Genomic DNA, 23,124 nt, shown 5'->3' with positions numbered 1-23,124 from the left:
TAACTGCTCCTCCGCCTCCAAAACAGTCCCAGTCAGGAGCCCAGTGAAGGAGATGGGTCCCGCAGCATCCGCGATGCTTCCCACCCCGCAGCCTTCATCCCACCATCCCAACAGTCAGCTCTGGTTTCTTCCTCCACAGGAAAATCAATGTAGATTGTCCTTTTTTCCTGATTAATTTACTACAGTAGTACCCAACTCATCCTTCTCCCTAATTCCCTTCCTTTGGTGGGCCTGAATCGATCTACTGGGTTGGTCCTTGCAATTCCCAGCTGCTCCCCATCCCTCCACCATCCATCTCTCCATCTTCCCCCATTCCCCATCACCCCAGCTTTGGGGCTCCATCCAACACTGAACACCCTCCCTCCAGCCCCATACTCAGCCTTGGGCCTGGGCTCAGGGCTCTACACCACAGCACAGGGCAAGGCTTCACATCACAGTTTGCAGCCATGGATCTGGAGTGGGGACAACCCGAAATCCACCTGGCTTTGGCACTGGCTGCTGCTGGGGTGGTGGGATGGCAGGGTACCTGCTCCGTGGTACCCTTCCCCGTGGATCTATGGTATCCAGCATCCTAAGGATGGTGAGGACAGCCTTGTGGACGGGGATCCTACAGCAGAGCAGGGGAACAGCAGATTGAGGTGCCCTCCATGCCCACGTCTGTCTCTTCGTTTATCTCCCAGGGGAAAGGAAGGGAATTGTTGTCAGGTCCCCCAGGGCTGGAAATTACATTCCTGGGCTTCATTTGCAGGAAGGTTGCGCATTAAATTTCCTTGCAGGAAGGAAGGAGAGGCTGGTCTGGGGAGAAGGCTGGGTCAGGAAGCAGTGGAGAGCTCTGGGTTTCCCATCCTCTTGCAGTGGGAGAGCCGGCTCCTCTGCCCAAAGTACCCCTGCCCCTATCCCTGCCCCATTCCCGGATCCTGGATATTGTCCTGCCTTTGCTACCCCAGTTTTGCAACTGTTTTATTGGCAGTGTTATGTGGGGTCAAGCATAGGCTGAGACAGGAACTGCATGGGGGCACCCCAGCCTCAAGTCCTTGCCCCCCGTTTTCACCAGAGCAGGGGATATTGCCGCTGCCTGCAGCTGTCCTGACTGCGGGCAGGTTTGGCTGGCACCAAACTCCCATCTCAGGGCTGTGGAATAAGAGGGGAAACCTTGGTCTGGTTGGGACTGGGGAGCAGCCCCTTCTCCCCCTGCCCCCAGCCATACAAGAGCCCGGCCCTTTGCAATGTCCCTGCGATGCCCCTTACGATGCCTCATTCAGGCAGTGAGGCTCCCTGCAATACCCCATGCGACGCCCTGCGTGATGCTTCATGCAGTACCCTTGCAATGTGCCCTACAAAGCCCCATCCTGCGCTCCAGCTCCGCTGCTCCACAGCACTTCTGTTCTTCTCTCTCCCTCCCCATCCTCACACACAAAGCTCTTTCCCCCTGGCCAAGCGCTGCCTTGGAAAAGGCTGAGAAAACCCCGCAAATCCAGCTTTTTCCAACCCGGGGAAGCTTTGCCAACGCTGCTGCCCCATCAGCCTTCCTCCCCCTGGTCCCCCAGGCTTCCCCTCCTTCCCTGCCTGGGCATGGCTCTCCCTCCTCCCCCAGCCCCTGTCGTCACTGCCACTGCTTCGAGTAAGAGCTGAGACATCCTTCGCTGGAGCCCAGTCCTCACCGGAGCGCTCCACGGCACAGCATCCCAACTCCAGCACAGCAGCGGGAATGGGGGACCCCTCCTTGCCCTCCCTGCAGCAGGTAAGGGGGTTCACTGGGTCCAGGCTGGGTGGGAAGGAGAGAAGCTGGTTTCTTCCTGTGAATATCCCTGATTAAAGCTGTTTGCAAAGTGCTGAGGACAGTCAGGGAGCGATGGGGAGGCAGCAGCTGGGCAAGTTTCCCAGCTTTGCGTGAAGTTCCCATCTAAAAACCCCAAATCCCCCGCTGTCCGTATTTAAAATCCAGTAAACAAGTTATTTATTCTCTCTGCCTCCTGGCTGCGTTTTGGGATGCCCAGAGCTCCGCATGGTCACCATCATCCCCTGGTCCAGCCTTTGGCATCCTATCCATCCCCATCCCCACTGTGACCCACGGGTGCACAGCCTGCATGGGATCCTCTTCCCTCATATCCCCCACAACCCCATTTGCCACATTCAAGAGGTTTCAGGCGCAGCTTTGTATCACCCAAGGCACTTTCTTTCCCTCTCCAGTATCTACCAGAGCTTTGGGGAGCCCATGAAATCCCCACTTGTGTGACCCTATAACCAAGCCTAGAGTAGAAAAAGCTCCTCCAGCACCCTCTGTACTCTCCAGTACAGTGTCTTATCCAGAAGAGGACATCCATAATTTTCCCTCCAGTTCAGCGCTGTGGCTGGTGTTTATCCTCTCATTTCCCAGCCCCTCCACCATCCTTGCATTAATCAGTCGATAACTGCGCAGAGGATGATGATAAATTCAGGAGGGCTTCATGGTTTTACCAGGCCAGAGGGGGAATTTAAGCCAAATGAGCTTCTTGTCCAGCAACACCAGTGCTGGGCTGGGAAACTCCTCCTCTTCAGGGATGGAAGCAGTTGCCTCCTGGAGAGGGGAGGCTGCTCCTGGGGGAGTCACCCTGTAAGATGGAGCAGATTTCATGGCCACTGCAGAGCAAGTGATTCCTCCCCTTGAGAGATTTGCTGTGCTGGGGAGGGGAACCAAGCACATCCATGGGTGAATGGGTGGATATGGATATGGATGGATGGATGGATGGATGAATAGATGGATGGTTGTTGGATGGATGGGTGGGTGGGTGTATGGATGGACATTTAGGTAGATGAATGCATGGGTGGGTCGGTGGGTGGATGGATGGATGCAGGAATGGATGAATGCATGCACAGCTGAATGGATGAACAGATGCATGGATGGATGGTTGTTGGATGGATCGATGATGAGAGAATGATCCCCTTTCTCAGAGGGGAGAAACCAGCCCCAGGAGCCCATGTGGGGCAGCACAGCCTCTTGGAGCAGCTTCCCCCTCCCGTGCTCCCAGGACATGAGACAGATAGGGCAGAAGGATGGTTGAAACCAGTGTTTTCTGGTCACCTCAGTGAAAGCCAAAGCCCTGGGCTCCATCCTTGCTATTAAACCATTTGGGGGCACACTTAGGCTCCCCATTGCTTTAACTCATGGGGTCCAGATGCCCGGCTGTATGCCCTGCCTGCATGAGGAGCCGTCATAAAGTGGGGAGCAGATGCTCTGGGGACACTTTCCCTTGGCTCTGCCATGGTCACAGCTTGGATCGGCTCCAAGCCCTGCCAGCAGCTGGCAATGGCTTGGAGGTGACCACAGGACTGTCACCTCCCATATCTGCATCGCGGTGACGGTGCTGCTCTCTGCTGTCCTTCCAGGAATGAAACGAGGGGCAGGTGACTGCAGAGCATCCCGAGCTGCGCATCCAGCCCTGTCCATGGCTCCTCCAGCACTTGCTGATGGTGGGAACACACAGAGCACCCTGTCACAGGTCCCCTGTGGTGGTTTTCCCTGCTGAGCCTCCTCGCCCACCAGCATCTCAGCTCTTTGATTCACCCGGTCCCTCCTGGGGGCTTTGCTGGGCCCATAGGGGACACCGCCAGAGGGAGCATGGGGAGACTGCCCCATCGCATCACCCCCCTCATTGCGTGGTGCTTCCTCACCTTCCAGGCAGGTAAGGGCTGATCTGGGCACCTGAATTCCCTTCCTTAATCCTTGACTTCCTATGGGTGTCACCTATGGGGGCTGTAGGGGATAAATCTGGGGAGAGGGAGTGGGCTGTAGTGCATGCGGATAGAAAACCAGTTCTGTCCCAGTTTATCCCATGCAGTCTTATCATCCCCAGTATCCACACTGGTGTGGTGTCCTGTACCACTGTCTAGGGCAGGGATTGTGTCTTTGCAAAGCAGCTTGACACCACCAGACACTTGGGCGGGGGTGGTCTGCTCTGGGACCCCAGATCCATCCTGTGCAAGCTACAAATGTGGGCAGGATGGAAAGAAAGATGGATTTTGCTTCCTCCTGCCATTAATGCAAGACCTTCCATAAGGTGGGCATCTTGCTTGTCCCTTCACTTGGGAACAGTCTTCCCCAACACCTCTAAGACCCTCCGTTCCTGGATAGAGTACAACCAGGGTCCTTGCTGGGCTTGTGTGCCCAGTGGGAACCACTTGCATGGGGCACAGGAATTCTATGGGGCCATAACCCATCCTTCTTCAGGGCAAAGCCACCCATACAAGGTCTCTTTGGTTGCACTCGGCTGTACAGAGCCTTCCCTCCCTTTACCCCTCCCTCCCTCGACTTGCTGGTGGAAATTTATGGGGCTCTGCAGCGAGCAAGGACAGCCGAGTGATGCAGCGCGAGCTGACAGCACCGAACACCAACGCCAATGATTCCTAAGCACCGAGCGTTGGGCTCCTTCCCAGCCCAGCCTGAGCGATGGGCTCTGCACAGCCTGCAGCGGTCCCAAGGGCTCGCTCAGCCTCCACCCTGCAAAGCCAAACCATTTAGCACCAGTAGGAGCAGCTGGAGGGGACTGGGATCTCAGCCACTCCAGTGGGATCCCTTGTGCAGCATGGCAAGGCTGATCTTCTACCATTCTCCAGCAGGAGCACAGGGCAGCTTCGAGGGGGCTAATCCCCCTCTCCCCATCCCAGGCTGAGCTTTAGCATCCCTGATGCTGCAGCAGAGAGGGGACTTGTGCAGAGTGAGCACCCCATGTCAGTGGGGTGCAGGGGTGTGGAAGGGGGGCTCAGTGAGGTCTCCTCCATCTCCATCCCGTCTCCCCACAGCTGCCTGCCTCCAGGAGCAGCCCCGCAGCCACGCTGAGGAGCGTCTCTTCAAGCACCTCTTCACTGGCTACAACCGCTGGTCGCGGCCGGTGCCCAACACCTCTGATGTGGTCATTGTCAAGTTCGGGCTCTCCATTGCGCAGCTCATCGACGTGGTGCGTAGCCCAGTGGCAGGATCCCAGTCCCGTGGGGTGTCTGACTTCCCACCCTCCATCCCAAACCCCTTCCCTGCCGGCAGGAGGCCACCAAGGAAAACTGCAGGTCTCCATCCCTGCCACGTCCTTGTCCACCATCTACCTGCTGTGGGGCACCTCTGGCCTTGTCTGTCCACCCATCCATCCATCCATCCATCCATCCATCCATCCATCCATCCATCCTCCCATCCATCCATCCATCCATCCATCCATCCATCCATCCATCCATCCATCCATCCATCCATCCATCCTTCCATCCATCCATCCATCCATCCATCCATCCATCCATCCTTCCATCCATCCATCCTTCCATCCATCCTTCCATCCATCCATCCTTCCATCCATCCTTCCATCCATCCATCCATCCATCCATCCATCCATCCATCCTTCCATCCATCCTTCCATCCATCCATCCATCCATCCATCCATCCATCCATCCATCCCTCACTCATTCGTCTGATGCACACTCAGCTATGCACCCATCCACTTATCTACCTGCCCATCTAGTCACCCATCAACCTATCCACCTATCTACATATAAACCTACCTATCCACCTCCTCATGCACATTCGTTCCCCCATCAGAGCAGCCCAGCGCTGTACGCTGCAAACCGCAATTTCTTGCTGCCATCTAGTGAGCAGATATCCCGGGGAAGCACGGCATCTCCTTGGGTTTGTGCTGGTACCGGCTGCTCCCAGGAGCTGAACCCCAGAGGCAGAGGGCACAAAGTGAAGCTCTAATCTGGGGGCTCAAGCACTGATAGGACAAACCCTTGGGCTGTCTCTGCCTGTCTCTCTCATCCCTCTTTCCCACCACAGGATGAGAAGAACCAAATGATGACCACAAATGTCTGGCTGAAGCAGGTAGGAGCCTGTTCCCTCTCTGGGGCAAGGGGGGCACAGAATCTGGGGCCACTTGGTCCCACCAGACCCAGGGCCTCCTGACACCCTCCCCTCCGTGTTTCCCTGCAGGAGTGGAGTGACTACAAACTGCGCTGGGACCCGGCTGAATTTGACAACGTCACCTCCATCCGGGTGCCCTCTGAGATGATTTGGATCCCTGACATCGTGCTCTACAACAAGTGAGTGATGGCACATCCCTAGTGCACTTCCTTTCCCTTCCCTGTAGCTTGCCCTATCCCTTCCCTTCCCTCTCTAACCTTCCTTCCCCTCCCCTCCCCTTCCCTTCTCTCCCTTTCCCTCATTAATAAATGAATAAGCGGAAAAAGGTGGAAAGAAAATACAGAAACAAAAGCAAAGGATGCCAAGGCCATTGCTCGCCATCTTCCACAGTGCCCAGCAAAAGCTGTCCCAGCTCCCCACAAGCCCTGCAGCACCATCCCAGCCAGAGAGCCCAGCATCGTGCTGGACCCTGGCAAGGAAACCAACTCCGGCTCTGTCAAAACCAGTGCACCCAGCAAGTCTTCCCTCCCTGTGCTTGCACACTGCAGCAAGAAGATTGCATTGCTTAGTCCTGCCTAGCAGCTCCCCAAGTCCTGCCTAAAAGCCCTGCAGCCCTGCCTAGAACCCCCCCAGCAAGCCCACTGCACCCCTTTTCTCACGCCACGCCACACCACACACAGCGATCTCATGGAGGAGATGGGGGCTATGGCAATGGATCATCTCCCCCTGGGCAGCTCCTCAGCAGCACGGTTTTGGTCTGGTGCTTGTAGTGGGCCCCATCCTCCTGCAGCTGGCTGAGCCAGGCAGTCATTGCCCTGGGGGTTGGCTTTCCCCTCGCGTTCCCTCCGCACCTCCAACGGGAAACCGATTTGGTACGGGCTTAGCACCGCTTCCTGCGCCCAGATGGATCTGAACCCCGCCAGGATGAGGGGGAGCATCTTCACCCACCCCTTGCCGGCCCCCCAGGCCAGCCGCTGCAGGGCTGCCATGGCCGGTCCCTTCCGGCTGACCTGCTGCATGTCCCACGGGAGATTCAGTGGCGATGCCGCCACCACGGCATCCCAGAGGAAGCGCGGCGCATGCGGCAGACGGATGACAAGAGGGGTCCCGTACCGGGCAAACACCTCCCTGAGGAGCACCTCGGCGGCCTCCTCCACTGTCCTCTCCTGCATCGGGAAGGCTTCCACCCACCCCGAGAACTCATCCTCCACCACCAAGAGGAAGCAGTGCCCGCCCTCGGTCTTGGTAAGGCCACTGATGCAGCCCAGCAGGAGCTGCGACCAGGGCCCTTCTGTCCGCTGGGCCAGCACCCTGCCTGCTCCATGCGCACACTGCAGGCAGTTCTGCACCCAACGGGATACCTGCTTGTGGTCCTCTTCCCAGGATGCAACCTGCCGCACTCGTGCCAGCGTCTCCCCCACCCCATCGTGCCGGCAGCTGTGACACTGTGCGATTATTTCTTGCTTCTCATGCTTTGAAGGCTCCCAGCCCTGCCAGGAGCCCCCAGCCCTGCCAGACATCGCCCAAGCCCTCTTGGCCGCTTTCAGGTTCCACTCCTTCTCCTCTGGCTCCTCGTCCCAGTCGTCTCCCACACAATTGACGTGCAGCATCCCTGGGTTGCTGTGGACCCACCGTAGGATGCTTGCCCACAAACCCTTGCCGGACATTCCCCACTGCTGCTCACCCCTCCGGTTTCCCAGCCTGTCCACCAAGGACCAGCAGCTCATGTACACATAGAGGGGTGAGGAGTGCTGGTGATGCTGCAGGAGCTGCTTGAGAGCCACCAGCTCTGCACCTGGCACCGAGCCACCCTTGCTCACCCCGAGCAGCCACCGCTCTTCTAGGTTGACTGCAGCAAAGCCGATGGAGCAATTCCTCTTGCTGGCTGTGAACCACACGTTGGCCTTGGGGATGTCGGAGGCCAGCTCCGGAAGGGAGGGAGCGATGGGGACCAGGACGTCAGTGGGGTGGTCCTTTGCCATTGCTCCGTTGTTCACCAGCAGCAGAGTCCACTGCGCCAGGTGTGGGTTTGTTCCACGGGACCGCAGCACTTCTCCCCGTAGCAGATACTTCCATGGGGAATGGGGCATCTGGATAAGGATGGGGGCCGGCCCCGTGAGGGTCTCGAAGGCCTGCACGGCCCAGACCGCTGCCAGGCACCCCTTTTCCTGCGGCAGGCAGGAGACCTCATGGTCCTTCAGGATGCGGGAGCTGTGTCCCACTGGGACCAGCTGGCGGCATTCATCCTCCTGCAGCAGTGTGGCTCCTATGGCCTCCTTGCCAGTTGTTAACCTGATAAGGAAGGGCTGGGACTTATCAGGGAATCGCAGGGGGGGCGCAGCCTGGACAGCACTTTTCAGGCGGTTCAGAGCCTCCTCCTGCTCCGGCCCCCATTCCCACTTGAGCTGCTTCTTGGTGAGGCGGTCGAGCGGCAAGGCCATCTCCCAGAAGTCAGGGATGTGATCCCGCAAGAAGCCAAACTGCCCAAGGAGCGAGCGGAGTTTGTCAGCATCCTGCGGGCAGGGCGTTTTGATGATGCCCTCCCGCTTGCTGGCAGGGATCTCTCGGCCCTTGTCCCCGATGGTCATCCCACAGTAGAGCACCTTGCGCTGGACGAGCTGCGCCTTCTCAAACTTGGCTTTAAAGCCGGTTTTTCGGATCAGCTCCAGCACAGTCCTCGTTCGGTCTCTGGTTTCCTCGTAACTTCTCCCAGCAATGAGGATGTCATCGATGTGGGAAATAACCCAAGGTTGATCTCCTTGGCCAAGCTGGGACAGCATCTGGGTCACCCGCTGGTTCAGGATGGCGGTGGTGTTGTGGAAGCCCGGGGGCAGCCGGGTGAAGAGGTACTGCTGGCCCCTGAAGGTGAAGGCGAACCTGGCTCCGGAACCTTCGGATAAGGGGATGGCGAAGGAAGCGTTCGACAGATCCACCACTGAGAAATACCTGCTCTTGGGGCTGAGGGTTGAAACGAGCTTGGTCGTGTCCTGGGATACCGGAGCCACCACTTCGGGGGTGGCCTTGTTGACAGCTTTGCAGCTCAGCGTCAGCCGCATCCTCCCGTTGTCTTTTCGGGTGAGCTTTAAAGGGCTGTTGAAGGCAGAGCTGCCTTCCACCACCACGCCCTCAGCCAGCAGCTTCTGCAGGATGCTCGCCACCGCCTCCTCCTCGTCTGCAGGCAGTCGGGGCTGCTTTTGGAAGGGCGCCGGTCCCCCGCTCACCTCCTGCTCCCCAGACACCAGCCCACAGTCCATCTCGTGCTGCGACCACACGCCTGCGAATTCCTCTCTCCACTGCTCTTCGCTCTTGGCCCCGACCAGCACGAGACAGCGGATCTGCACTGAAGGACTGGGAAATGCTGGTGGACCTCCCTGCTCCAGGAGATCATCATCAGAGTCCTCCCAGATCTGCTCGTCCCCAAGCAGCTCCAGCTGGTTGTCTCCATCCTCGGGCCCAGTGACAGAGACAGGGACACTGTGGTTCACGGCAAGGTCCTGTGGGCGCTGCTGCGCTGTGGAGGCGTCCTCCTTAGTGCCCACCAAAGCACAGACCTCTGCAGAGCTGCCAACACTGGCTCTCGTCCACCCCGCTCCCTGCTCCTGCCCGTTGCTCTTGTTCCCCATCTCCATGGGGTACATCTTGGTTTCTGTCTGCAGGATCACCTCCATCAGCCTGACTGCCAGGTCTCTCGTGGACCTCCCTTCCCACCTCGCCATGTCTTCTCCGTGGTGATGCAGCTTCTCCCACACTTTCCCCCTCCGGTCATCTCCAGAACTTCCCTCTGCTGACAGAGGGTTAAAGTCCTGCCCGTCACCTTGAGGGAGGGTGGCAGCATCCTTGCGCTCCACCTTGAAGCCCAGGCTCTGGGATAAGCCAGCGGTCCTTCCTTCCACATCCCCACTGGTGCCTGCCTGGACCAGATGCTGAGCCTGACCCATCTCACCCCCACGGCTACCACCTTGCCTTGGCACATCCCCATCCCTTGCTTTCCATCCACCAACTGGCTCATCCCCGAGTAACGGGACCGCGCTGTGAACTTCCCCACCCTGGGGGGCTTTCTGGCTGGTCCCCAGCTCCTCCGGCACCCCCGGTGCTCTCCCCTCCAGCTTGGTGCACCTCTGGGCAGCCTGTGCTCTTTGGCTCTCCTCGGCTCCTCGCTTCTTGCTCCCATCCTTCGACCGTGACTCCCTCCACAGGAACCGCAGGGCCTTGCCCAGCTGCCAGCCCTTAGGGAGGCGCGGGAGAAGGCAGAACCCAGCAACGTCCTCCTCCGGGTCCCCCCCTGCTGGCTGCTTGGGGACGGCATCTTCCGCCCATGGCTGGGGACTGCTCTCCTGGGGGAGCAACCCCAAATGTGCTGCTTGCGAGGCCGCCGGCGAGGGGAGACCCCCCTTCCGCTTGTTCTTCCTGCTTCGGAAATGGGCCATCACCCCAAAAGACAGGCAGGGCACTGGGGGTCACCTCACCTCCGCCTCCCACGGGGCGTCGCGGTAGCACCGGGGATGCCGGTCTGTGGCTGGGGAGGAGGAGGAGGAGGGCAGGGGAGGAAGGCAGAGGTCAGGCAGGCGGCTCGCAGGGGAGGATGGCAGCGAACAACAACCAAGGTGGCCCCTCCTCCGGATGCGTCCCTTCTTCCGCGGGCAGTGGGGCTGTGGGGAGCAGAGCGGGGCGTGAGGATTGGGGAAGGGGGGAGCCTGCACCCAGCTTCCCACAGCCCCCACCCAGCCGGGGGTCCCGAGGGAGAGACCCTGCACCCCGGGCAGGCTGAGGGGAGCTGACACCCTGTGACCCTGTGCTCCCAGGAGAGCATTCACCCGCGTGTCCCACCGCAGCCCTGGGTGAGCTTGCACCCCATGCACATGCGTGTCCTACACGTGACCCCGGGACAGCCTGCACCCCACGCACACACATCTCATACACGGTACCAGGACAGCTTGCACCCCAAGCACACACATCTCATACACGGTACCAGGACAGCCTGCACCCCAAGCACACACATCTCATACACGGTACCAGGACAGCTTGCACCCCAAGCACACACATCTCATACACGGTACCAGGGCAGCTTGCACCCCAAGCACACACATCTCATACACGGTACCAGGGCAGCTTGCACCCCAAGCACACACATCTCATACACGGTACCAGGACAGCTTGCACCCAAGCCACGCGTGCTTCATACACGGTACCAGGGCAGCTTGCACCCCAAGCACACACATCTCATACACGGTACCAGGACAGCTTGCACCCCAAGCACACACATCTCATACACGGTACCAGGACAGCTTGCACCCCAAGCACACACATCTCATACACGGTACCAGGACAGCTTGCACCCCAAGCACACACATCTCATACACGGTACCAGGACAGCTTGCACCCCAAGCACACACATCTCATACACGGTACCAGGCCAGCTTGCACCCCAAGCACACACATCTCATACACGGTACCAGGACAGCTTGCACCCCAAGCACACACATCTCATACACCAGGTACCAGGACAGCTTGCACCCCAAGCACACACATCTCATACACGGTACCAGGGCAGCTTGCACCCCAAGCACACACATCTCATACACGGTACCAGGGCAGCTTGCACCCCAAGCACACACATCTCATACACGGTACCAGGGCAGCTTGCACCCCAAGCACACACATCTCATACACGGTCCCAGGGCAGCTTGCACCCCACGCACACGTGTGTCTCACCCCTGGTCCCGAGAGAGCCTGCACACCCATGCGTGTCCCACACCCGGCCCTGGGGAACATGTACCGACACGTCCCCTCCACAGCACCCCCATGCACACACGGCCCGTACCCAGCTCCAGAGCCCGCACCCGCTCTCACCCGCACCTCGCACCCGCTCGCACCCGCGTCCCGCTCCCGTCTCCCGGCCGCGCCGCGCTCCGGTCCCGCTGCCCCGGGGCTGCCCCCGCTCCTCACAAGGGTGGGATTCGGGGAGGGCCGCCCCGCCCCGCCCCTTTGCTGGGCGCCAACCGCGGTTCCGGGGCCTCGGTGACCCCGCAGCCATGGGGGATGTTGCAGCTCGGGGTGGGGGAGATGAGGGGATGGGGGGGGGTCCCCACTCAGCCCCCGCTGGGTGCGAGGCCGCGGGTAGAAAGTGGACGTAAAGGGGGGGGGGAATAAAGAGCCCCTGGGGAGGGGGTGTTGGGTGCGCAACGGCCGGCGAGGTTTTACATCACACACGTGCCCCCCCGGGACCGGAGCCCCGGGGAGGGGGCCCCGTTCTGCGCGGGATGTGCGATGGGATGGGATGGGGTGCGATGGGATGGGATGCGATGCGCTGCCGAGCGGCACCGCGCCAGTCCCCGCGGCGTCCTGGCGCCGCGCACCGGCCGGCTGGGGGGCGACGGGACTGCGGGAAAGGAGGGGTTGGGGGGGGTGGTCCTGCTGGTTCCAGTAAGCTCCGGGGCCAAAGCGGGGTGGACCTGCGGCTCGGCGGCCGGGCAGGCGCAGACTGGTGGTGGTGCAGCTGATCGGGGTGCAGGTATGGCAATTCGGCCTTTCCCCCTTCCCGCTACCCCATCCCATGCTATGGATGATGCCCAGGAAGGTGAACCCAGCACTGTGCAGGGATGCAGGATAGGGCCAGAACCTCAAACTAAGGGTCATTCCAACCCTGATAGCTGAGGGATGTCCTGGCCCTGCTTCTCCCAGGGGAATTGCTTCATGCTTCATCCCTCTCTGACCTTCACACCTCTCCATGCTTGCAGTGCTGACGGGGAGTTTGCTGTGACCCACATGACGAAGGCCCACCTCTTCTCCAGTGGGACGGTGAAGTGGGTGCCACCCGCCATCTACAAGAGCTCGTGCAGCATCGATGTCACCTTCTTCCCCTTTGACCAGCAGAACTGCAAGATGAAGTTCGGCTCATGGACCTATGACAAGGCCAAGATTGATCTGGAGAACATGGACCATCACGTGGACCTCAAGGATTACTGGGAGAGTGGCGAGTGGGCCATCATAAATGCCATCGGCACCTATAACTCCAAGAAGTACGACTGCTGCACCGAGATCTACCCTGACATCACCTTCTGCTTCGTCATCCGTCGCCTCCCGCTCTTCTACACCATCAACCTCATCATACCCTGCCTGCTTATCTCCTGCCTGACCGTGCTAGTCTTCTACCTGCCCTCCGACTGCGGGGAGAAGATCACCCTCTGCATCTCCGTCCTGCTGTCCCTCACCGTGTTCCTGCTGCTCATCACGGAAATCATCCCCTCCACCTCACTGGTCATCCCCCTCATCGGAGAGTACCTCCTCTTCACCATGATCTTCGTCACACTCTCCATCATCATCACCGTGTTCGTCCTCAACGTGCACCACCGCTCCCCCAGCACCCACACCATGCCGCGCTGGGTGCGCACCTTCTTTCTGGACTTCATCCCTCGCTGGCTCTTCATCAAGCGTCCCCCGGTGCTGCCTCCCCCCGAGGGGCCCGTGGGGCAGTACGACCTCCCTGGGACGAGGCTCAGCACCTCCCGGTGCTGGCTGGAGACCGATGTGGATGACAAGTGGGAAGAAGAGGAGGAGGAGGAGGAAGAGGAGGAAGAGGAGGAGAAGACGTACCCCAGCCACATATCCCAGGCGGGGTCCCACACCCAGGTCAACCAGTGCTGCTATAGCTGTGGGCAACAAGCCAGGAAGACACCAGGGGGGTTGCCCCCCCGGGTGCCCCCCAAGAGGGAGGAGGAGCAGGAGGGCTCGGACCAGGGGCTGCTGCTGTCCCCCAGCATCCTGAAGGCCCTGGAAGGGGTGCAGTACATCGCGGACCACCTGCGAGCAGAGGATGCTGACTTCTCGGTGAGTGGGTGCCCTGTGGGCTGGAGGGAGAGGGGGGTCCCCTGCCCTGGGTGCTGCCTCCTGCCATGCGTACCTCCATGGAGGGGGGAACTGCTGGGATTCCTGATTGGTTCCCTGGCTACTGAGGACCCAAAGCCATGGAGATCAACAATCACCTCCTGGGAGATGCCCAGTTGGGGGCTCCCTCTGGCTTCTATCCCTGCTGGATGTGAGGATGTTGGAGGTCCCTATTCTGCCCGTGGTATCCTAACCCTGGGGAGCAGAGGTGGCCCAGCCTTCCTGCTGGGACACAGCTTAGAGGCTGTACCGTGCTTGTTCCCAAGTGGTTTCAGGAAACCCTGGGTGGAATTAGCTCTGCCCCAAGCAGAGAGGTCCATCCCCCAGACCAGATGAACCAGGGGGTTCCCAAGAGGCACACAGCAGATGCAGAGGAAGCCCAGGGTGTTCTCCTAACCCCAAGGGGTCCTGCATCCTCTGCCCATGCTCACAGCCCCTCTCTGCTCGGCAGGTGAAGGAGGACTGGAAGTACGTGGCCATGGTGATCGACCGCATCTTCCTCTGGATGTTCATCATTGTCTGCATGCTGGGCACTGTGGGGCTCTTCCTCCCACCCTACCTGGCAGGGATGATCTAGGGCTGGGCCAGGCTGCGGTGGGGATGGCAGAGAGTGGTGCCCGCATCCAGCCTGACCCTGGGAGGACACGGTGGCAACCATGGAGGACCCTCGGATAGGAAATGTAGGGTAAAGCAGGGGCTGTTCCCTGGGGATGGTGAGGGATGGCTGCCTGCTGTCCTGCCCAGGGCAGTTGCAGCCATCCCAGCATTGAGGAAGGTGTGGAACAGCTTCCCCATTGCTTGAGTGCAAGCTGGAGTCATCTAAGAGAGGCATCTGCTTCCTCAAGCTGCTCCAAGCCCTACCGAAAACCCAAGAGCTGTGTCTGATTGTGACTCCCGTGTGCTGGGCAAGAAGAGAGGACCTTACAGCCGCTTTAGGACACGTCCTGACTGCAGGGTGTTTACTGTGACAAGCTCATGTGCTCATCCATGATGTGGGGCAGGTGATAACACTTCATGAAGAAGATCCATGAAGAAGGTCCATGAAGAAGCGGTATGGTGCTGGGATGGAGGGCCCTGCTCGGACACATGGCATGGGGGTTGCAAAGCACAGCCCAGGGACAGACCCTCTGCAACCTGCCAGCACAAATGGTTGCTTCCACATTATCCCACAGATCAGATCCCAAACCACCTGGCTCCAATGACCGCTGCAATCCAGCTTTTAACCTCTAGCTTCCATATACCCCGAAGGACCCATGCTTACTGAGCATCTACTCCTTATATGCCCCAAGAGGCACCAGATATTCCTGCAATGCTTTCTGCTCCAGGAGACGGAGCCATCGGAGCGCTGAGTGTGGTCTGCGGGGTTTGGAAACACTGTGCTCTCAGGAGTGAAATGGGCTGGAATAAACGGTGCCACAGAGGGACAACCACATCCTGGGGGTGTTGCAGCCACTTGTGCAGCCTCCAGTGCTGGCAGGCTCAGGTGTGCACAACTGGGAATGGGACGCATGAGAGAGCAAGTGCTCAGGTGCAGCTGGATGTGTGTATGCATGTGTTTAACATGGTACATGGGCTGTAGTGCTCTGCAGAGCTCTGCTCTGCTCTGATGAGCACCCCCCCTGCAGTCCTGCATCCAGCTCTGGAGCCCCAACATAAGAAGGATGTGGAGCTGTTGGAGTGAGTCCAGAGGAGGCCACAAAGATGCTCTGAGGGCTGGAGCAGCTCTGCTATGGAGACAGGATGAGAGAGCTGGGCTTGTTCAGCCTGGGGAAGAGAAGGCTCCAGGGAGACCTTAGAGCAGCTTCCAGTGCCTAAAGGGGATGACAAGAAAGCTGGAGAGGGGCTTTGGACAAGGACCTGTGGGGACAGGACAAGGGGGAATGGCTTTAACCTGACAGAGGGGAGATTGAGATGAGATCTTAGGCAGAAGTTCTTCCCTGTGAGGGTGGTGAGGCCCTGGCCCAGGTTGCCCAGAGAAGCTGTGGCTGCCCCATCCCTGGCAGTGTTCAAGGCCAGGTTGGACGGGGCTTGGAGCAACCTGGTCTAGTGGAAGGTGTCCCTGCCTGTGGGAGGGGGCTGGAACTGGATGAGCTTTAAGGTTCCTTCCAACCCAAACCATTTTGTGATGCTATGATAAGATCATGGTTCAGTTCTTCTCTGGGAGCTGGGGGAGTCCACAGCCCTCAGTGTGAATTGTGAACTCCACAGGAGGGAAATGAGGCTCCAGAGATGATGTGGATGCAGCAGACCCAGGTTCACCCCAGCAGCTCTCCCAGGGATGCTGTCACCGGGCAAGCACATCCCCATGATGGCAAGACAGCTCAGAGCTCCGAGCAGCACGACCCTTACTCTTTCTAAGGAGGTGCTGGTGACCAGGACTTGTCCCCATTGTATGGGAGTGACAGGCAAGTGCGGGCACAGCAGGACTTTGTGCATGGTTTATATCAGCCAGAACGAACAACGTTGTGGGAAGATGCTGGGGAAAAGCCCGAACCGTACGGTTTCCAACTCAAAGCACAAACCGAACAGAGACTTGGTTTGCCATCATTGCTTACACAGAGCAGCTTGGAGAAAACTCAGCTGGAACAGGCACCGCTCTCCTGGTTTGTGCCACCGAAGGCTGTGGTCTATGGGGTCCCATCCCTCCCTGTGCTCTGCAGGTTTGGGGCCGGGCGTGCTCTGGCCACAGGCACTAGAAGCAGCTCTGCTATGGCGCACGGACCTGCTTTCCATCATTAAATAGACTCTTCTATACAATGTACAAGGAAATGCAAACAGTCCCTCAAGCCACCGCTCTGGTGGCCCCTGGGAACCCCCCACGCAGCCCCCCACTCCCAGCAGTGGGGAGCAGGGTCCAGGTCCCCATCACGACATGCCGCCTGCGGCCGGCCATCCTTGGAGGGGCTGATGGATGGACACACGGACCTGCTGGCAGCCGGGGAGCAGAGCTGCTGAGCCAAAGGGATCTTCAGCCACCCTCAGGGATGGCCAGGTCCCCCCTAGCCCCTTCCGTTCACCAGATGCCTCCCTTCTTCAGAAGACCGACGAGACGATGCTAAAGACACGAGCGGCTGCAGGAGGACGGGGACAGGAAGGGCAGGACGGCGAGGCAACGGGAGACACAAAAGCCAGCTCCTTTGCAATGCTCTCCCTCTTCTCCTTCCCCACCCCTTCTGCTTCCCTCCCTCCAACCCTGCTCTCACTCCAAGCACAGCTTCACCAGGTTGGCCTGGACCTTGGCTTGGTCCACAGCATCCAGGAGGTTCTTGGCATCCACAGCCAGGGTGTGGGAGGCCGTCAGCATCTGCCGCTTGCACTCCTCGCTCAGCGAGGTGATGGCGTTCTGCTGCGCCAGGCGCATCTTGTTGATGAGGTCAGCCAAGTCCTTGTTGAGCAGCTTCTGGGTCCCCTCGATCTGACCGTGACACGCAGGGGTTACAGACAGGGATGCTACCAGCACATGACCCCATGCCAGATCCCTTTCCCTCCTCCCTGGACCTACCTCAGTGCGGGAGGCAGCAGGCAGGACAGGCAGAATCTCATCGACGCTGCCGATCAGCTTCCGCAGGGACAGGCCCACGTTCTGCCAAGGACACCAAGAAAGAGCAGGATGTATTGATAACTCTCAGTATCGACCCAAGGACCCAATGGAAGAGCAGGGCATGTTGGAAACCCTCCCATCATTGACCCAAGGATCCAAAGGAGGAGCTGGGAATATTGGAAGTGCTCCCTCCTGTATATGCAAGACCTTCCTGATACAGATGCTTGGTGGGAACCACGCTGCAGACTCATTCCCAACTCCCCTATTCCCCATAGAAGCACTGATGTTGTCCCCTCCCTGTCCTCCCTACCTTCACCACGAGGATGTACCCCTCCGGGGGCAGGAGGCCGATCTCATTCTTCAGCTGCAGCACAGCCCGCACTAGGTCCATAACATTGCTGTACACCATGTCATCTGTGCGGTCCAGGTTGGCAGTGGGGGCCGGGTGGATGGACTGCTGTGGAGCAGGGACACAATGGGATCAGACAGACCGAGGGGGCAAGGAGGGAAAGACCCATCCACCTCCCACCCGTCACCCTGATGCTGCTGGATCTCTGACCCCCATGGGGCCTTGGGTAGTCAGAAAAGTGCTATCATGCAGATGCAGGGGGACGATGGAGGTGGAGGAGGCAGAATGAGGCTGTGGAGATGGAGGAGTAGGACTGGGACCATGGTGCCCCAATCCAGGGAGGTCTTACCTGTGCCCCGAGTCTTGGAGGCTTCTGGGGGGGCCCGGTGAACTCCGCTATGCCATCAGTAAGGGAAAGGAAGGAGAGTCACTCCAGCTGCTCCCAATGACATGAGGGCATGATGCAAAGCCCCTGGGACCTGTGCCACATCCCACACCGCCATACAGCAGTATATCCTTGACCCATCCTGGTTGTTCCATCTCCCTCCAGGGTCAGACCCCCCTGCACCCCCATGACTGGGACAAGCAGACCCCCCTCCCCAGGGCAGGCAAAGCTGCTCTCCATGATCGGGGATTTCTTTCATGGAGGAGCCCAAAGCTGGGAAGGATAGAGCCCTGAGGCTCAGTGCAGGGCTTCCCGTGTGCAGCCCCAAAGCGGGTGCTCCTGGGTGGACAGCCCCACTCCCCATGCGTCGGTGGGCACTCACTGTAATCCATCTCCTTCTCCGGGAGCAGCTGTGGGGGGAAGAAACAGCAAATAAGGGGCACAAAGTCCTGGCTGGAAGCATCGCCATCCCCTCCCAGGGCTTCTGGTGAGGAGCTCCGCACCACCAGTAACCCCATGGACATCTGCAGATTCATTTTCCCAGTGCAAAGGGAATATATGTAAGTATTTATCCTCCGTCCATGCCAAAGCAAATGAGGATCTCCAGACACCTCTAAAAGAAGGACCCCCTGCACCCAAATACACCCTTAACCTGGGTTCTCCAGGGATGGCACTACTCACCAGAGGAGTGTTGTTGTTCATAAACACCGTTGGGTCCTGCAAAGGGGGAGAAGCTTTGTGAGAGGTGTGGAAAAAAGGAAAAATAGAGGGAAAAAGGGATTTTCCTGATTTCTGGGTGACTCATGGAATACATCACAGGAATGCATCCCTGCAGGGTCTGGGAATGCGGGAGGGGAAGGGGGTTTATGCCTATTGCTGGTCCCATCTCCATCCCACCCCACCACTCCTATCTGCACCCTGCCTGCTCCTGGGGCACCAGAAACCCAAAGTGCTGCTCAAACCCCCTTGAAGATGAATTCAAGGAGCTGTTTGCAGCTGCTCGGGGCAGAGGGGAGCTCGGCTTTGCTTTATCAAGTGCAAGTCAATTGAATAAACATTTCCAGCCTCCTTCCAGGCCTGTTTCACCAGTAGCTGATGCATTAGTCACGTGTTAGCTATCTTCAGTCCTGACTTCAAAAGCATGATGAAATCTCATTAAGACGTGATTGAAAGCATTTAAAAGTTGCCCAAGTCTCAAAATACCCACTTTGAAATGAAGCAGCTCTGTGACATCTTTACCAAGGGTGCAAGAGGTTTGGCTGCTGGAGGAGCTGTTCCTCCAAGGGATTTCCAGCCATGAAGAGCAACCTCATTGCCTGCAGTGGCTCTTCAACCACCTTCACAACGGTGCAAGAGCTGGGAGCCCCCGGCTTGTGGCCACTCACCAGGGACTTCTCCTCCTGCCGCAGCCACTGGTAGTCCTCCACCATCTGCTTCTGCTGCTTGTCCAGGACCTGCCGCATCTTGAGCCTCTCCATCTCCCAGAGCTTCTGTGCTTCCTCCCTGCTGCTGGGACGGAGGAAGTCTTCCTCCTGGTGTGCAGAGACTGGTGATGGGGGGGCCTCAAGGAGCTAGAGCCCCCCACCCCTCAGTTTTGGCACAGGAGCCAGAGCCCCAGTCTGCACATGCAAGCCATGCGCCAGAACCCAGCAGCCATGAACACCCAATCTGGGGAGCACTTGGGTGTCCAGCATGGAGAGGAAACTGCCAGCTGGGCCCCTATTTCCCACCACCGCATCCCAGCCACCCTAGGAGCATCTCATCATAGAGGCACTCAGCAACGTGGCTGTCTTAGCGTGATAGGCAGAGCATCACAGGATGCACCCCAATACCCAACATATTCAGGGCTAGAATAGCCAAGCTTAGGCTACAAACCACCAGTGGCATTTCAGGTGACAAGAGAGCATGAGGAGGTGATCCAAAGCCCCAAGGAGTGGCAGCCACCTATCCCCTGCTTGGGTTTGGGGACACAGTGCCAGCCGCTCATCCACCAACATGCGTTCACCGGGATGTGCGTGCAAACATGCAGAGCATGGGGCTGGATCCCTCCAGCCCACAAACAGCACCCATGGGGTGACAGGATTTGCCCTTCCTACAGCAAGATCAGAAGCAACACAGAGCTTGAAGCGTTGGAGGCAGCAGCACGAAGCAGCGTGTGGTGCAGCGAGCATCCCTCCTGCAAGGTCCCCAGTGTGCATGGGATGAGGCCACCCAGGACTGGGATATCCTCTGGATGCTGCTGGACGGGGGGGATCCCTCTCTTACCCTCATGCTGTGGCGCTTCAAGACGTTGTGGCGGTTGAGTGGTGGGGTGTGCAGGGAGTTGGCTGGAGACTGGTACTCGATGGGGCTGGTGAGCGTAGGGGAGCTGGCACACAGACCCTCGGGCACCTGCAGGCGGGCAGCGGGGGGTGCAGGCACAAAACGGGGCCACGGAGGGTTAGGTTAGTGCAGACAGACAGACAGACAGAGCAGACAGTGTGGGGGAGAGCAGCTTTGGCACCAGGAGCAGCCTCTGCCCTCATGCCTGTCGGTGCTGCAAGGATCATGACGTTCCTCCCTGCTCAGCTCTTTCCTGCATTGAGCATGGGCTTGAGACCTCCTGCACTACTGCTGGACCCCTACCCAGCCTCAAAAGAGCACCCAGAATAGTTCATGGGATCATGGCATGGTTTGGGTTGGAAGGGACCTTAAAGCCCATCCAGTTCCAACCCCCTGCCATGGGCAGGGACACCTTCCACTAGACCAGGTTGCTCCAAGCCCCGTCCAACCTGGCCTTGAACACTGCCAGGGATGGGGCAGCCACAGCTTCTCTGGGCAACCTGTGCCAGGGCCTCAGCACCCTCACAGGGAAGAACTTCTTCCTAAGAGCTCATCTCAATCTCCCCTCTGTCAGGTTAAAGCCATTCCCCCTTGTCCTGTCCCTACAGGCCCTTGTCAAAAGCCCCTCTCCAGCTTTCTTGTCGGCTCCTTTAGGCACTGGAAGCTGCTCTAAGGTCTCTGTGGAGCCTTCTCTTCTCCAGCTCTCTCAGCCTGTCTCCATAGCAGAGATGCTCCAGCCCTTGGACCATCTTCACAGCCATTCTCTGGACTTGTTCTTGAGAGCTTACCCGGATGCTCCAGGGACCATCACTGGTCCTTGCAGAGGCCAAATTCAGCCCAGGTAGTACCAGAGAGCAGCAAACCTTCTCTCCTCTCAGCCCTATGTACAAACTTGCCAATGCCAAGCCTGAAAATCCCCCTTCCCTGGGGTGAGAGCCTCTGCCAGCTCCAAGGGTGGACAAAACAAGGGTCAGGCAGGGCAGGACAGGGCTGAGTCCCCAGCGATGCAGTGTCCTGCTGGCAATGTGGTGGAAGGCACTTGGTGATGGTGCAGAGCACCTTGGATCCCCCAGAGCCATAAGCCCCCAAGGGCTTGGGCTCCAGACAGGGTTTTCTGGTGTTGACCCCCTTGTTTATGTCCCTGAGGGATGCTTTGCCCGTGCCACCTTACCTGAAACTGCAGCTTGGGAGCCAGGAGATTGCTCTGGGGTGGTGGCTTGTACCTGGGTCTGCTGGGCTGCGGGGGGCAGAGGAGGGAGAAATGCATGGTGGGTGTGAGCCCAGGGAGGTCCCCCTTCTGCAGCACCCACCAATGGGTTGAGGCACAGAGATGAACCTGCCTGCATGGGCTCTGCCCTCTGCTCACCTTTGGAGGTGGCTCCTGGAAGGACGGCGGCTCCATGATTTTGGGAGGCCGGTGGCGGTTGTTCCTCTCCTGGTCCTTGGCCAGCTCCTTCTCCATCAGGTAAATGTCACTGCACAGGGGGAGATGGAGAGAGACAGACCCCGGAGGGCGCTTTGCCACATCTCCCATACCCCAGAGACCGAGGATGCTTGAGATAGATGGGCCATGGAAAACACAAGGAGGGATGGGAAGAGCAAAGGGAAAGGACTGGGAGGACACAGCTTGGTCCTGGCTTGGTCCAGGACTCCCCTGCAAGACCCTTCCATGGGAAGCAAACTGTTTCCACTTCAGCCCAGGCGCCACCACCTCCCAAGGCAGGTGGGCTCAAATGGTCTCAACAGTCCTTTGAGTTCAGGCTTGGCCACAAAACTCCAGACCCAGAATCTTGCCCAGCTCCATTTTCTCCTTCACCCACCCTCCATCAAACCATGCCCCCCCAGCCAACCATCATCATCAGTCCCCTGCCTTCTCGCTCACCTCAAGCTGCAAACCAAGTCCTTGAACTTGGGCCTTTCACTGGGGTCATAGTCCCAGCAGCGTGTCATGAGCGTGTAGAGGATGGGGGGGCAGAGGTCAGGCTTGGGCAGGCGGTCACCCCTCTCCAGCACCCCTATCACATCCTTGTTCTCCAGCCAGAAGAAGGGCTGCTTGCCATAGCTGAGGATCTCCCACATGCACACGGCTGTGGGAACAACAAGAGCAACCTCAGATGATGCTGAAGCCACCAGCACCGTGCTTGTGGTTTTGGGGACCTGGTGACAGTGTCATGCTTTGCTGTGTGACTCCAGGTCATTTGGCTCCTTGGCCATCCTGATAGGGATGGACAGACAGATACCAGGGGCTGTGGGATGGGCGGATAGGCAGCAGGATGGGTACTTGCAGGGAGTAGAGTTTAATTCAGCCCCGCAACATCCTGAATTCACTGAAGGAGGAGGAAGCACCTAGCGATGGTTGAGTTGGAGGAAGGTCTGCCCAAGGAGCCCTTTCTGCAAGGGCAAGGCTGGGATAACCCTCCTGCTCCAGAGCAGGGTTTGTCCCTGTTCAGTGAGACGATGCCACAGGAGGTGGATGAAGCCCAGGACCCCGCTGTGTCCCTGTCCCACCACGCTCCATCCCTGTCCCAGCCACGAACCAAACATCCAGACGTCACTGGCCGTCGTAAAGCGTCGGAAGTTGATGGACTCGGGGGACATCCACTTGATGGGGAGGCGAGTGACAGATGCTGGAGGGAGAGACATGACAGTGACAGTGCTCAGAGCAGGAGGGTGTGATAGGAAGCCAGGTCTCAGCACAGTCTCTGCCCCAGCCCCTTTCTGTTGCAGGGAGTCCCACTGTGTGCCAACTCTGCCGTCTGCTCTACCCT

At 58.8% G+C, this 23,124-nt stretch overlaps 2 protein-coding genes across 8 annotated transcripts in view; one reads left to right on the top strand and one right to left on the bottom strand.

The window, feature by feature from the left end:
- Positions 1–1,643: 1,643 nt before the first annotated feature.
- On the top strand, positions 1,644–14,411 carry CHRNA2 (cholinergic receptor nicotinic alpha 2 subunit). Its single transcript, XM_061350160.1, has 7 exons — positions 1,644–1,741; positions 3,367–3,662; positions 4,780–4,934; positions 5,792–5,836; positions 5,945–6,054; positions 12,613–13,702; positions 14,211–14,411. The coding sequence occupies exons 2-7, from the start codon at positions 3,599–3,601 to the stop codon at positions 14,334–14,336; spliced, it is 1,590 nt and encodes a 529-aa protein (XP_061206144.1). The 5' UTR covers positions 1,644–1,741; positions 3,367–3,598; the 3' UTR covers positions 14,337–14,411.
- A 1,772-nt stretch (positions 14,412–16,183) lies between these two features.
- Positions 16,184–23,124, bottom strand: part of PTK2B (protein tyrosine kinase 2 beta) — a 28,226-nt gene continuing 21,285 nt past the window's right edge. For 4 of the 7 annotated variants that reach the window (XM_061350178.1, XM_061350175.1, XM_061350177.1 and 1 more), the window contains exons 20-31: positions 22,894–22,983; positions 22,239–22,443; positions 21,723–21,831; positions 21,528–21,593; positions 20,300–20,425; positions 19,420–19,566; positions 18,716–18,751; positions 18,417–18,444; positions 17,999–18,054; positions 17,611–17,757; positions 17,262–17,342; positions 16,184–17,174 (exon numbers count right to left, since the gene is read on the bottom strand). In XM_061350178.1, coding sequence (XP_061206162.1) covers positions 16,959–17,174; positions 17,262–17,342; positions 17,611–17,757; positions 17,999–18,054; positions 18,417–18,444; positions 18,716–18,751; positions 19,420–19,566; positions 20,300–20,425; positions 21,528–21,593; positions 21,723–21,831; positions 22,239–22,443; positions 22,894–22,983 — 1,307 coding nt within the window. In that variant the 3' untranslated portion in view covers positions 16,184–16,958. The remainder of the gene's footprint in view (positions 17,175–17,261; positions 17,343–17,610; positions 17,758–17,998; positions 18,055–18,416; positions 18,445–18,715; positions 18,752–19,419; positions 19,567–20,299; positions 20,426–21,527; positions 21,594–21,722; positions 21,832–22,238; positions 22,444–22,893; positions 22,984–23,124) is intronic. The other 3 variants (XM_061350176.1, XM_061350181.1, XM_061350182.1) reach the window with 3 other exon arrangements.

The sequence above is a fragment of the Neopsephotus bourkii genome, unplaced genomic scaffold, assembly GCF_033783945.1.
Source record: "Neopsephotus bourkii isolate Nb327-2 ecotype Australia unplaced genomic scaffold, CSIRO-AGI_Nbou_v1 NB_481, whole genome shotgun sequence".
Taxonomy (NCBI): domain Eukaryota; kingdom Metazoa; phylum Chordata; class Aves; order Psittaciformes; family Psittacidae; genus Neopsephotus; species Neopsephotus bourkii.
The sequence above is the reverse complement of the archived record's forward strand: the minus strand, read 5'-3'. Positions and strand labels throughout refer to the sequence as shown.

What these genes read in the sequence shown, in the direction of transcription:
- CHRNA2 (XM_061350160.1), top strand. Translation starts at nt 3,599, where the DNA reads ATGGGGAGACTGCCCCATCGCATCACCCCCCTCATTGCGTGGTGCTTC. An exon ending in CTTCCTCACCTTCCAGGCAG is followed by an intron (nt 3,663 to 4,779) that starts GTAAGGGCTGAT and finishes GTCTCCCCACAG; the next exon opens with CTGCCTGCCTCCAGGAGCAG. An exon ending in TTGCGCAGCTCATCGACGTG is followed by an intron (nt 4,935 to 5,791) that starts GTGCGTAGCCCA and finishes TTCCCACCACAG; the next exon opens with GATGAGAAGAACCAAATGAT.